At 38.9% G+C, this 15,243-nt stretch overlaps 1 protein-coding gene across 1 annotated transcript; it reads left to right on the forward strand.

Moving 5' to 3' along the window:
* The first annotated feature begins 2,957 nt into the window (after positions 1-2,957).
* On the forward strand, positions 2,958-9,595 carry LOC143560368 (alpha,alpha-trehalose-phosphate synthase [UDP-forming] 1-like). The gene is made up of 17 exons (XM_077048680.1): positions 2,958-3,576; positions 3,657-3,754; positions 4,095-4,483; positions 4,565-4,679; positions 4,763-4,864; positions 4,936-5,086; positions 5,173-5,261; positions 5,359-5,407; positions 5,498-5,598; positions 6,356-6,543; positions 6,629-6,746; positions 6,850-7,029; positions 7,130-7,252; positions 7,736-7,823; positions 7,933-8,063; positions 8,953-9,051; positions 9,127-9,595. The coding sequence occupies exons 1-17, from the start codon at positions 3,234-3,236 to the stop codon at positions 9,487-9,489; spliced, it is 2,727 nt and encodes a 908-aa protein (XP_076904795.1). The 5' UTR covers positions 2,958-3,233; the 3' UTR covers positions 9,490-9,595.
* Positions 9,596-15,243: the final 5,648 nt, after the last annotated feature.

Here is a 15,243-nt window from a genome sequence, read left to right on the forward strand (position 1 = left end):
ACTTAATGTAATTATGAAAATGTGTAAATCTGAACTTCCAAATGTTTGAATATCTTTTATTTTAATTCTTTTAGTTGAATGAATATGATAGCATTAAGCGAACCGAACTTCTGGCTTCCGTTCGATATGAAGTTCGTTTATGTTCGTCCGTTTAGTTAGCTAACCGGACAAGAACAAAAGTATTTTGTTCGGTAAGCTTAACGGACGAACACGGACAAAGGCCGCGTTCATTCAATAGTGTTTGTGAACGTTCGTCCGATTGCGTCCAGTAACGTCTGTTTAATAGTGTTGTGTATGTTGAAATTCCTTGAAGAAAGATGAAGTTGAAGCTTGTTTCCCTTGAAACACTAAAGTTTGCGGATTTTCAAACCAAAAAATTATTTTGATATGATTATGTATTTGGTTACTATGTTAAGTATTAAGTGTTTTAGATATCATGTGGTGTAATGTTCATTAGTATGTATGTTAAATACTTTTATATGTTTATGTTTGTTTGTCCATTAACGTTTATTAGTGTCAATTGGTGTTTGTTTGTCCATTAGTGTCTGTTAGCGTCCGTTTACAATACTATTGAAAGCACACAAACGAGCACGGGCAAACTCAATTCCTTAATGAACGGACGGACACAAATATTTGTTCGGTAAGGTGTCTGTGAACCGCCCGTTTGTCCGACAAAAGCTTAATGGACGAATACGAACAAGGTATCGTCCGGTTCAGTTCGGTCTGCTTACAACCTTAGATGTTATTTAGGTTTTAAAGACATATTACATTATTACTTGTAAATTCGTATACTTATTAAACCAAATATAACTTCATATACATACCATTGTAAGTTATGATTTTACAGAATTGAAAGTGACTTTTAAGGGGTATGTGTTATATAAGAGAGGGGCACGAGGGGGTGTGGCCGTGTGGTGGATGTAAGTGTGCGTAGAACATTGCTACAACGGTGGCATGAAGAAGTAGCACACACGGCATGTAACGGGCCTACGTGAGGAAGGTGGCCCTAGTGGGTGTGAAATGTGATAGCCTTTTTGCTAAGTCAGTGATTATGTGTCGTAAAATGTTGTTTTTTACATAGCCCAACTCACACCTCTGATAACGCATACCCTAAATACCAAAGATAACATATGCAAAAACAAATAACTTTTTATCATACAAAATAAAAGAAAGTTATCATAGGCTTTATAAAACAGATTTAGATCATTTATGTCAAAACTTCGCTTCTTTTACAATCAAAACCGACCCGTTTTGAAAAGACATCCCCTCTCTTTTCCTTCTCATTCTCACATATAGCCCATTTTTAATATTTTTTACATAAAAACATCCATCCTCACTCTTTTCTAAACATTATCCACTCTCTTGATAAGGGCTCAATATATAGTAGAAAAGGTTGCCAATTCCATTTATGTACGTAAGTTCCATCTTTGTTGAATGAAACAGGAAAACATATATTTTTAGCAAAGTCACTTTTCTTTAAAGCACGTGATTAAACATTTTTCTTAAAATAACAACAGCTGGTTTGTTTTATTGTTGACATAATTAATTAGATATTTTGATACCCAAAAAGTTATATAACATGGACTGATTATTTTTCCTTCTTTAGGGATCTAATCATGACCCTTTAAAAAGTATTGCTTGTCTTTCATCCGCAAAACAACAAAAAAATATTTTGAACAAAAAAAATAGGTCAAGATCTTAATATTTGACACCAGAGCACACCACTTTCTACTTTGATTGAAAAATGAAAATCGTTCGTTCAGCAACGCCGGCGGTTAACCGGAAAAATTAGGAGGGGTTGTTATCATCTTTTAGCAAAAGTATCTACGTGTCCCCTCTTTTGGTGATGTGTACTTCTACTTATGTAAGCATTCATAAAATACATTTCTTTTGATTTTTCTTTAAATACTTATGTTTATTGTTTAATTTCAAAATAAGGGTCATAACTAAACACACACTTTTTCTTAGCTAACAATTAAATTTTAATAAACCATTAGTTGGTCATTATAACCCCCTAACTCTCGGGTTGGGTCTGTTACTTAGCCAAGCAACAATTGAGCCAATCTAAGGTTATGCTTTGTGGTTTAACTAAAAGGTATGTAGTGAGCTTTAACTAACCTATCATGTAACAAGCTCGTTGCGGTTTAACTAAAAAAGTGAATTAAGAAAAGTGTGAGTGGTTGGTTTGGGTCGGCCCCGTCTCTTTTTCTCTCAATCAACCATTAACGAGGTAGCGCTCCCCACTTTTGGCGCCCCAATTTGACAAGCATGACGCGGTGTTGTGCCTTGTTAACAACGTATGTGGTTAGGGACGTGAAGCCACAACGTCTAGCCTACAGGGGTCGTGTGCATATTATTGGATGTAATGTTTATACGAGCATATAAGACTCTGTTTGATCAAATTATACGCCATGTATGATGTGTTAGAGTGACAGATATCTCGACTTGTTTCTCACGGACCCACATGATGACGTGTGATGATGTACACAGTCACACACCCTAACTACAACAGATGAATTATAATAATTATAAGGTTGATGATATCTATCACCAATCATTGATGTGTTAGCCTGCATGGCTGTGTGAGAGACATAGACCTTGTAAAGCGTACACGAGGATCCAACTGTTCCCTCTTCTTTTCTTTCTCCCACTATGTCACCCCAACGCTCCTTCTCCATCTTTAATTCTTCTTCTTATTATTATTCATCTCTCTCAATCTCAATATCAAACCCTCAATTCAATTGATCCAAATCTTCCATCCCACCATCAAAATGAGTCAACTTTGGTGAGTCTAGCTGTGTTTGATTTCATCTTTCTTGAATCCATATGCCAACTGGGTCCTTCTTGATTTTGTTAAAGTTTGCATCTTTATTCACTTTATAGGGTTTCTTTACATGCAATGTCTTTATTTTTCATTAATCTTGAAACTTTTTTGTAAGTTTCTTGTTATGGATTCATAGTATTATTAAATTAGGATGAATTTTAAATGTGGGGTTCTGGAATCTTGGACTGAAATAATATGGACCCATTTGTAGTACTCTGATTGCTATTATTATTCTTGTTATGTGGATCCCATTTATTCTCCTTATTATCTCATTTTATGCCCTTTTGTTTATCTAATTAATATTCATTCCATGCCTCAACTTAGGGGTTAATGAATTAAATATTTTTATGTTTCTTTGTTTTAACCATAATGTCGATACAACTGCTTTGAGGTTGGTTAGAAAACAGTTATGCCTGGAAATAAGTACAATAACAACAATGGCAACTCCTCGTCGGTTCCATCAAGTCGAATAGAGAGACTATTAAGAGAAAGAGAGCTAAGAAAGAACAGCAGGGCTTCATATTCCAATGACTTAAACAGTAATGATGGGACTGAGTTTAGTGATAATTTGTTGGAACAATATCTAGAGGGCGCATCTGCTGCACGTGACGGTTGGGAAAAACCGGATGGTGGACTTTTTACTCAACGGTTGTTGGTTGTTGCTAACAGACTCCCGGTTTCTGCTGTTAGAAGAGGTGAAGAAAGTTGGTCCCTTGAAGTTAGTGCTGGCGGTCTAGTCAGCGCTCTCCTCGGTTAGTTTTCAAATCTACTTTGTTCTTATAAAAGTTAATCTAAAAACCAATACAATGTGTTTCATTTCATTGTGTTATAGGTGTTAAGGAGGTTGAAGCAAAATGGATTGGATGGGCAGGTGTAAATGTGCCCGATGAGCCCGGGCAGCGGGCACTGACCAAAGCATTGGCTGAAAAGGTACTACTTTCTGAGTGACAATTTTTGTCCAGCTAACTTGAAGTAGGAGGTAATAGTGAAGACAACAGGTTTCATAATTGTTAAAACTGAAGTTAAACTGGAAAAGAAAAATCACTAAATGGTAACCAAAGACTCATATACGTTTCATTCGCCTCTTAATCTTAATTTTCTTTAAGATTTTTAGAAATATAGAATTGGAACACCTACTGAAATTGAGTGACTTTAGAAAAACAAAAAAAACTTTGACCGACTTTAGTGGGACACTGAGAAACTTGGTTACTGTTATAAAGGGCATTGGTTATAGTTATTATTATAATTATTATTGTTGTTGTTGTTGTAGAGGTGTATACCGGTGTTTCTTGATGAAGAAGTCGTGCATCAATATTATAACGGTTATTGTAACAACATACTGTGGCCACTTTTTCATTACCTTGGTCTTCCACAAGAAGACCGATTGGCAACAACTAGAAGCTTCCAATCACAATTTGCAGCATACAAGAAAGCGAATCAAATGTTTGCTGATGTGGTAAACGAACATTATGAGGAAGGTGATGTTGTTTGGTGCCATGATTACCATCTTATGTTTTTGCCAAAATGTCTTAAAGATCACAACAGTAACATGAAAGTCGGTTGGTTTCTTCATACACCGTTTCCATCTTCTGAAATTCATAGGACTTTACCTTCTCGTTCTGAGCTTTTACGTGCGGTTCTTGCTGCTGATTTGGTTGGGTATGTTTATGATATGCTATAACATATGTTAACTGTTTTTCATGCATGATGGCATATGCTAATTTGTTGAGTATTTTTCAGTTTTCACACGTATGATTATGCGAGACACTTTGTTAGTGCTTGTACTCGTATACTTGGACTTGAAGGTACTCCTGAAGGTGTAGAGGATCAAGGGAGACTCACTCGTGTTGCTGCGGTAATTTTAAATTAAATTTGTTACATACTTTAGTGTTAATTATTATCATTTTTTCTAATGTAAGTTTTTTTATTTGTGTATAGTTTCCAATTGGTATAGATTCGGATCGCTTCATTCGTGCACTTGAGAACCCACAAGTTCAAGAACATATGAAAGAATTGAGAGAGAGATTTTCTGGGAGAAAGGTGACATCACTTTTATAAAAATGTGCTTTTTTATAACATGTAAATTTGTTACAAGATTGTTCGTGTTACAGGTAATGTTAGGTGTTGATCGATTAGATATGATCAAAGGGATTCCTCAAAAGATACTTGCATTTGAGAAATTCTTAGAAGAGAATCCATATTGGCGCGATAAAGTGGTTTTGTTACAGATTGCAGTACCAACAAGAACAGATGTTCCTGAATGTAAGCTTATAAGTTACAAGATAGTCAACTTTTCAGTTTTTTATTTTGTTGTTTTACTTATGGTTTACAATAATGTAATATTGCAGATCAGAAACTCACAAGTCAAGTCCATGAAATCGTGGGCCGAATAAATGGAAGATTCGGGACACTTACAACTGTTCCAATTCATCATCTGGTTAGCCTTTTGCCTTTTGTTATTCAGTTTTTGGTGTGTGTATTTACACACACTATACTTAATATCAAATTTTACCATCACTCTGTTATGTATGCAGGACCGATCATTGGATTTTTCTGCTTTATGTGCACTATATGCTGTCACTGGTACTAACCCATAGCTCTCTTGTTTGTATTTTTTTATAATTCATATAACCAAGTTTGTGAATCTGGATTACATAAATGTGTGATTGGCAGATATAGCAATTGTCACATCTTTGAGGGATGGAATGAATCTTGTCAGTTATGAGTTTGTGGCATGCCAAGATGCTAAAAGAGGGGTGCTGATTTTAAGTGAGGTAACTAATTGGTATCATAAACTTTGTATTAGCTTATATTATTTGTATGTGTCATATAGTGCAAACTTAGGGTTTAACATCACAATTCAAATGTTCGTTGGGTCAAACAGGCTCTAACCCAACTGGACTCTTGTTGAAATTGTAATTTTGATTTGCTGTTATGAAATATTTTGGTTTAAATATTTTTTAAAACATTTGAATTTTGATTTGATGCTATAAAAAATATTCGTCTGGAGTTCTTTAAATTTACTTTTTGTGATGTTAAGGAACATTTATATATACATCTGGATTCCATGGTTTATGCGTCGGTGGAGACCTCCCAACAGACGATGAGGACTGGTCGATGGAGACAAACAATAGTTGTGGGTGGTGTTAACCCATTCAAGACTGTTTCAAATTAACATGATTTATAAGAGTACCCGTTTTGACACGCTGTATAGTTTAAGTTGGTCCATGTTGACCCGTTGTCTGGTTTGATTTAAATTTTAACCCAAATGAACACATGTAAAAAATTTTCCCATATCAACCCACATTTTGCAGAATGGGTTATGATTTTCACCTCTAATATATACCTTCACACATTTACTACATATATGTAGATATAAAAAATGGAATCAAAAGAACTTACATATAAATAGGAATTGTAAGAACTAATCTGAATTCAAATGCATTTAAGTGCCACCCATGCATTTAAAAGTTAAAACATGTGTCCATAATGGTCCTTACAGTTCTTACCTACGTTTTTGTGTACGTGCAGTTTGCGGGTGCTGCACAATCCCTTGGTGCAGGTGCTATTCTTGTTAACCCATGGAACATCACTGAAGTTGCAGCTTCAATAGGCCAAGCTTTAAATATGAGTGCCGAAGAGAGAGAAAAACGCCATCGCCACAACTTCTTACATGTCACAACCCATACTGCTCAAGAGTGGGCTGAAACTTTTGTAAGGTACATGTTGAATCTGTCTGACTCGCCAGCATTCTTTATGTAAGAGTTGACTTTTTATGAACTATTATTATGTTGGCTGTTGTAGTGAACTGAACGATACTGTAGTTGAAGCACAACAAAGGATACGGCAAGTTCCACCACCACTGCCAGTTGAAGAGGCTATCGAGCGTTATTTGCAGTCAAGTAATCGGTTAATCATACTGGTAATACATCCGTATCCAACCATCCATAAGTAAAACTAATTAAATCCTTTCATTATCTTGTTTTGATTATTTTCTGATGTTTCAAACTATTGAAAAACTGCAGGGATTCAGTGCTACATTAACTGAACCAGTTGATACTCCCGATAGGCGTGGTGGTGATCAGATTCGAGAAATGGATCTTAAATTGCACCCAGAACTAAAAGAATCACTGCATAATCTTTGCAATGATCCACATACAACCGTTGTAGTCCTCAGTGGAAGTGACCGAACTGTATTGGATGATGTATTTATTATCTTAAATCTTAATCTACTTCTATTTAACTTTTAATATTTTGTTGAATTTGTTTTGAGAATGTTACGGTATATTTTCATTAATTTCCCAGAACTTTGGCGAGTTTAACATGTGGTTGGCGGCTGAAAATGGAATGTTTCTGCGGTCCACTAAAGGAACATGGATGACAACTATGCCTGAACATCAAAATATGGAATGGGTTGATAGCGTTAAGGTTGTATTCTTATTCAGTAATTTATATTATGTATTAACTTGCAGATCGTCTTTTAACTTCAACTAAGTACAAAAAAGTGAAAAACATCCCTGAAGTTCATATATTCTCGCACTTTTTATCCTTTCTACTAACTGGGGTTAGCCTTTATAGTTAGTTTTTTTTAAATAACCATTTTGCCCTTTTAATTTATTCTTTTCTTACCTTTTGTTATATTCTTTTAATCATGTTATATTTTATAAATTTTTTTAATTATTTAATAAATCATTTTTTAAATTTGTGAATATTACACAGGGCGGGGTAAAATAGTCATTTTTAAAATGACTAGCAGAAAATGTTCACGAATGATGTGACAACCCATGAACTCTAGGGACGTTTTTTGTACTTATTAAAGTTAAACGACACGATCTGCAAGTTACCCCAAAAATAAAGGACGAAACATGTGAACCCTATTTTATAATATTAATTTTGTAATTTTCACAACAGCATGTCTTTGAGTACTTTACTGAACGAACACCTCGATCACATTTTGAGCTTCGTGAGACATCACTTGTTTGGAATTACAAATATGCGGGTAATTTTCAACTTTCTTTATTTGAGTTTTATGATCCTTTGTTATTAATTTATTATGTTGTTTTTTTGGGCTTTTTGTTGGGTCATTAAAGTCTAAAACTCAAATGCAGATGTTGAATTTGGGAGGCTTCAAGCCAGAGACATGCTGCAACATTTGTGGACAGGCCCAATATCTAATGCATCTGTTGATGTTGTACAAGGTAGCCGGTCTGTTGAGGTTCGAGCGGCTGGTGTAACTAAGGTTAATGCCTCACTTTGTTAAATACCTTATGATTATGATTTTATATAGCTTATAATGATAGTAGTTATTAGTTAGTAATATAAGAAAACCACGACCAAAATATAGTTTTGGTCACGATGGCTAAGTTGCTGGGTCTGGTGGGTTGGATAACGGGTTAATAAAGACAATTTTTTGCTACCCACAACACATTTGTCCAAAAAGATTTAATTTTTGTAAGGGTTAATGTCATACTTTCTCGTTTTTCACAAAAATGTCTCAACATAATTTGGCTTACTATTCATGCAAATATAACAAAACATGAAACAATATCCTAACCCAGTTTCTACACTTGTCTAGAATGCATGTGCTTGTGAAACAAATATTTAGAATAATAGCTCGTTTCCGCTTAAGTTCGTAAAAATAAGATTATATAATTTTTTTCTACAAAATAGTTGGATATCACTTCATCAAATTAAATTTTTTTTGTGGTAATGAGCCATTATTTTAAATATATTTTTTCACAAGTACATGAACTTTAGACGAGTGTTGAGGGTCTTTTTCGTGTTTGCTTGACGTGTGCTAGAACTTTTATACACCAAAATCTATGTGAAGTAACCTTTTCATATAAGAATGACAAAATATGTTGGTTTTGTATGATATTGACCATTTTTATAATCAATTAGTATATCACATATGCTCACAAAACTTATACCATTTCAATAATAACAAAAAAAGATTTCCAATAAAATGATTTAGAAGGTTTTTGCATTAATCATATGACGGAAACCTTTTGACGAAGTTAGTTCTTTGATTTTATCTATTTGATCCGTGAAAGATAGAACATAACTCAAGCTGACCTATCGAAAGGTAAACTGGACGAAATATAATATATTTGCACAATGTTTTACAGGGTATCACAATCGTTCGTATATTAGGGGAAATAGTTCATAGCAAATCCATTTCATCTCCAATCGATTACGTCCTATGTGTCGGCCATTTTCTAGGAAAGGTATGTACTCTAAATATTTAATATTAATATTTATAACAAAATGTTTCATTTGATTTAAATTTTATATTTTTTCAGGACGAAGATATTTACACCTTTTTTGAGCCTGAGCTTCCTTATAACAGCATGGGTATTCCACGACCCAAACTAAATGATGCTGCAAAGGGCCCGGGAGACAAAAGGCCCGGTAAAAGCGGGCCAAAATCATCTCAAAAGCCCGATAACAAGCGGACAACTAATTTTAACAGAAGTAACGGTTTTGAGAATGGTGGAAAACGGTCATCCGTGTCAGCAGACAAGGTGTCGTGGAATGTTCTAGATTTGAAAGCGGATAATTATTTTTCGTGTGCTGTCGGACGCACGCGTACACACGCGAGGTACCTTTTACAGTCGTCGGATGACGTCGTTTCGTTTTTGCGAGATCTTACTCAAGCTACTTGAATACATGTTGTAGGAATATAGTTTTGGTATGAAGTGGTTTAATTAATGTGGGGATTAGTACTTTTACAACATTTTTATTTTTATAATGTCATAAAGCTTTTTGTTAGCTTCAATGGTATAAATTGTCACGTTACTAAGAATTAAGATTCATGTGTAATGCCAGCTATGTTTTGAAAAGAAAGAAAATGAATGTGAAAGACTCATGGTGGTGGTGGTAGGTGTGTATGATTAATGTGATCTGTTTTTGGCTTCGTGTCGATATTAGATTTAGTGACCAGCAATACTCACCTTGAAGAGGGACGTCTGCGCAGAAACCAACTGGATCCGCAGGACCCACCATGCTCAGAGACGTGACGTCCTTACGCGCAGTACGCAAGCTGTTCCCGCAGGAAATGCCTCATAATGGTGAAGGACTCCGCCTGTTCCCGCAGCTTCGGATACAAGCCATCAGGGAAGGCCACCCGCCCAGCATGGCTACACGCACAAGGCACTTAGCTCTCAATCACTCAGTGTCACCTGAAGGAATGAGCAAAGCCGGGGACAATCCCGCACAAAGGCGGGAGGGGGAATACTCCCGCCCATAAGCCAGTCCGTACGATACGGGAAGATCTTCTGTACCGTACCTGACGAGGTATGGGCAAAAGATCTGACTAAAGATACGACAGCTTATTGACAACAGTATGGCGAGCAGCATGCTCCTTGTGACACCCGGTAAATTCCCAACCCCTTAAACTAAGTAATCAACCTAATAATTAGGTGATTGTAAAAATTATGCGCGCCATGTTAGTCAGCGCGTGCATTTGTTATGTTTGCCCTGCGCGAGCGCGCCATGTTAGTCAGCGCGTACATGTGTTATGTGCGCCCTGCGCGAGCGCACCATGCTAAGAACCAGCGTGAGCATATGTTATATGCGCCATGCGTGAACGTATTGGCCTTATGTTTTCATGTAACTTAAACGTTATGTTGTCTATGGGTTGACCATCCCGCATGATGCTAAGGCGGGTGCATCCTACATCGTTTATGCGCGTGCGGAAGGGAACTAACCTACCCGCATGGCGGGAACTTTGAGAGCTAGTTTGTCTGAAGCTCCAGGATGGAATTGACTTCAACATGACTGATCACTATGTTGAAATACCAAAACCACTTGGAGAATCTACAAATGAAACTCAAATGTCCCTAACTGCGAGAAGGTTACGCACCTACCCGCAGCAAAGAAATGTTCTACACGCAGGAAGCTATGCGCACCAAGTTATACGCGCAGAACACTTAGTCAAAATGTTCAGATTTAAGGAAATTGTCCCCGCCCAAAAGAGGGCGGTTGCGTGTTTCAGAAAATTTCTACTTTTTACTGTACACTGTCTAAAGCACTGAAAAAGCAAACTGTAAAAGTCAACTGCCAGCCACCCACTCTCACCAACCACAGCCCTGCATGTCCTGTCCATATCAAATCAGAATCTTTAATCTACTTTTCTACTCTTTTTAATAAATAATAATAATTTCCATACTTTATCATCATTTCAAAAGATTACAATTCCCTAAAGCAAGGGATTATGTTCCCTTGAGTTTGCCTATAAATTTGTAGCCTAAATTATCACCCAAAACACACTTCAAAGAACTACAAACTTGCACTAATCTTTTCCCAAGCATCCATTGTTTCCAGCTCCGATCCTGTTACTAGGTAAGCCGAGATTATAACCTTGAGATCTACTTTCCAACCCTTATATCTTGATCTTAATATATATATTTGTTATTTAATCGTATTCTAGACCTTCGATTCCGAGGCCAACACCAAGAAAACCCGAATCTCGATTAATCCCTTGACAAGAACCACAGGTGAGTCTCACAGCCCCATTTTCACTGTTTTCACTATTTTAAACTGTTTTCGGGGCGAGGGACACGTACTTAAATAATGTTTTATCATGGTATACTTACAAGCTAAGCAAACGATTACGTGTTTAAGTTATGTTTCATGATGAGCAATGCGAACAGTTATCCATGGTTTTTTCGATGATAGTGCACCAGATTCGAGTAAGTGATCACTTTACCATTGGAACTCTAAGGGTAGGGACTGCTGGTTTGATCCGCCCACTCGTAGGGGTCGCACCTCTTACACAGACGAGTGCCTAGCACGGGGCAGTACTATGGGTTTGAGCCCGTTCGTAGAGGTCGCTCCTCTTACGCAGACGAGCGCCTTGTTTTCCGGCACAACGTCCGCGCGTAACCCGCGGGACGGTATTACAGCATATATTCGCTCGTAGTGGCAGCGCCACTTACACAGACGAGCACAGTTTTCCAGAAGTGTCCGCGCGTAACCCGCGGAACGGTATTACGTTATTTTAGCTCGTAGTGGCAGCGCCACTTACACAGACGAGCACAGTTCCCAGAAACGTTCGCGCGTAACCCGCGGAACGATTTTATCAGAATATGTTGATAGAACTATGTTTTACCAAGCATGTGTTTTAATGATGCTAACAGAATTATGTTTCAGAATGATTATGATGCAATACGATTTATCAAGTTACTAAAACTTGTGAACTCACTCAGTTTATACTGATTCAAATGTTTTTACGTGTCTTTCAGGAGATAACTAGGTAGCGCATGGAGTCACACTTAGAGCACCACACGCTGAACAACTAAAACAAGCTTTTTGGAAGATTTTGGTTTTATCCCCTCGATGCGCACGGTTACCCGCCGCGCAAGGGGATATGGCGAGAAAATCTTCAGTTTTTGTACTTGGATGTTTTTTTTATGTAATACTTAAACAATGTAATGTATTTGTATTAAACTTCTCATGCGCAATAAAAATCTTTGAATGTTTTGCAATGGCCTGTGCTTAAGTATCAATCCCCACTCGCGCACGCCCGGCTGTTTCCGCCGCTCAGGGCCGGGTGTGACAGATTGGTATCAGAGCACTGGTTATAGCGAACTAGGAAAAGAAGTTTTTAACCTAGACTATAACCTTTGGGGAATCGCATGAAATATTTTTCAAAGAATATTTTCAAAGGAAAAATCACACACGCACTTAGGAACACGGGTCACAGTGTCTAGAGATAAGAACATTATGTGCTCTGAGTACATGCGCTAAGTTTGTTGTATTTTCTTTTTTTTTATGAAAAGAATGCCTCCAACCAGAGCCAAGGGAATTACCATGACACCCGAGGAGCTCGCAGAAATAATCGCGCAGGCGATTGCAACGCATGAGGCCAGCAAGGCCGAATCTAGTCAGGGTCGCCAAGAGAACGAGACCCCAGAACCCGAATCAGGAGCCTTGGACAAAGGTTGCTCCTATAAAACATTCATGGCCTGTAGGCCTTGGCCGTTCAAAGGCACCGAAGGAGCCATTGGGCTCTACAATTGGATTGACAAGATGGAGACAGTTCTCTCCATCAGCGGATGTAGTGAAAACCAGAAGGTCCTTTACGCGACCTGCATGTTCCAAGAAGCAGCTTCGTCTTGGTGGAAGCTCCAAGTAAAGACTTTGGGGCGAGAAGTTGCTCTTCACAAGACCTGGGAAGAATTGAAAGAAATGTTGATGAGAAAGTTCTGCTCTCGCGCAGAAATTCAGAGCTTGCAACAAGAATTCTGGAACCACACCATGGTAGGAACGGACATCGATGCCTACACCAATCGTTTCAACGAGCTTTGTCAGCTGGTGCCAGATATGGCAAACACAGAAGAAAAGAAAATCGAGAGGTATATCTTTGGGTTGCCTCCTGTTGTTAGGGTTCCGCTCAACGCCGCAGCGCCTCCAACCTTCGATGAGGCGGTTGCGCGGGCCATCACCCTTACAAGGGATACGGTCCGTGCAGGTATGTTGACTGCTCGCTTGAACGAGCAGCGAACCTCTGACTCCAAGAGGAAATGGAACTCCCACCGAGGATCAGACTTCAAGCAGCCACCGCCCAAGAAGCAGGAAAGCACAAGGGTTTACGCGATTCAAGCCGCGGAACCATCAAGGAAAGGATACAGCGGGCCTTACCCATGGTGCAACAAATGCAAGTATCACCACGAAGGCGAATGCGCGAACGTCACGTGCGCCAAATGTGGCAGACCAGGACACAAGACGGTGAATTGCCGTGCTAAAGAAGCTGGAGCCAATGACAACTGCTACGCATGCGGGAAGCCTGGACACTTCAGTCGGGATTGCCCACAGAAAGGAAACCAAGCTCGCGGGAGAGCTTTTGTGATCGGCGCGGGTGAGGCAAAGGAAGAGCCGAATGTGGTAACTGGTACGTTTTTGCTTAACGGTCATTATGCATCTGTCTTATTTGATACTGGCGCTGACCTAAGTTTTATATCCCATGAGTTTAAAAACTCCCTGGGCTTAGCGACCAGTAGGCTAGACAAACCTTATACTATAGAACTAGCCAATGGTAGGCAGTTATGCGCGAATGAAAGGACTGAGCAATGTGTGTTAGTCACGGGAGGTCATGAGTTCAATATAAACTTATTGTCAATAGATTTGGGAAGTTTCGATATTGTCGTAGGTATGGATTGGTTGGTCGAAAATCTCGCGGAGATTGTTTGTCATGAGAAGCAGGTTCGGATTCCACTGTTGAACGGAGAAACTTTGATGATTCAAGGGGAAAGAAGGGGAGTTGCGACAAAACTGATTTCATGCCTAAAGGCGCGTAAGTGCCTAAGGAAAGGGTGCTACGCCTTCCTGGCGCATGTAGTAGAGAAAGGAGATGAGCGAAGGATTGAAGACTTACCAGTAGTGCGCGAATTTCCAGAAGTTTTTCCTGAAGATCTGCCCGGATTGCCGCCGCCGCGACAAGTCGAGTTTCGTATTGATTTGGTCCCAGGAGCTGCGCCAGTAGCTCGAGCGCCTTATCGCTTAGCTCCATCTGAGATGCAAGAGCTATCCAATCAGTTACAGGAACTATTGGATAAGGGTTTCATACGCCCAAGCTTTTCACCTTGGGGAGCTCCAGTACTGTTTGTAAAGAAGAAGGATGGTTCGTTCCGGATGTGTATTGACTACAGGGAGCTGAACAAGCTGACAGTCAAAAATCGGTACCCCTTACCGAGGATTGACGACTTATTTGACCAGTTGCAGGGATCCAGTTATTATTCGAAGATAGATCTACGGTCAGGATACCACCAACTTAGGGTCCATGAGGAAGACGCGCCAAAGACAGCCTTCCGAACCAGATATGGCCATTATGAGTTCTTAGTGATGCCTTTCGGGCTAACTAATGCGCCGGCTATATTCATGGATCTGATGAACCGTGTGTGCAAACCATATTTGGACAAGTTTGTGATTGTGTTTATAGATGATATTTTGATTTACTCTCGAACCAAGGCCGAGCATGAGCAACACCTGAGATTGATTTTGGAATTGTTAAGGAAAGAAAAGTTGTATGCGAAGTTTTCCAAGTGCGAATTTTGGCTTAGAGAAGTTCACTTCCTCGGTCACGTTGTAAACGAGAAAGGAATTCACGTTGATCCTTCCAAAGTCAAGGCCATCGAAAACTGGGAAGCGCCAAAAACCCCAACTGAGGTGAGGCAATTCCTTGGGCTAGCTGGCTACTATCGACGCTTCATTGAGAACTTCTCCAAGATAGCTCTACCCCTGACCGCGCTAACTCAGAAAGACAGGATGTTTGTTTGGGGCGAAAACCAGGAAGCAGCGTTTCAAATGTTGAAGCAGAAGTTATGTAGTGCGCCAATTCTATCTCTGCCCGAGGGGACAGAGGACATCGTCGTTTACTGCGACGCTTCACACCAGGGACTCGGATGTGTCCTTATGCA

The sequence above is a fragment of the Bidens hawaiensis genome, unplaced genomic scaffold, assembly GCF_021521415.1.
Source record: "Bidens hawaiensis isolate Kalapana, Puna unplaced genomic scaffold, B.hawaiensis_p1.1 tig00020327_1, whole genome shotgun sequence".
Lineage (NCBI taxonomy): Eukaryota > Viridiplantae > Streptophyta > Magnoliopsida > Asterales > Asteraceae > Bidens > Bidens hawaiensis.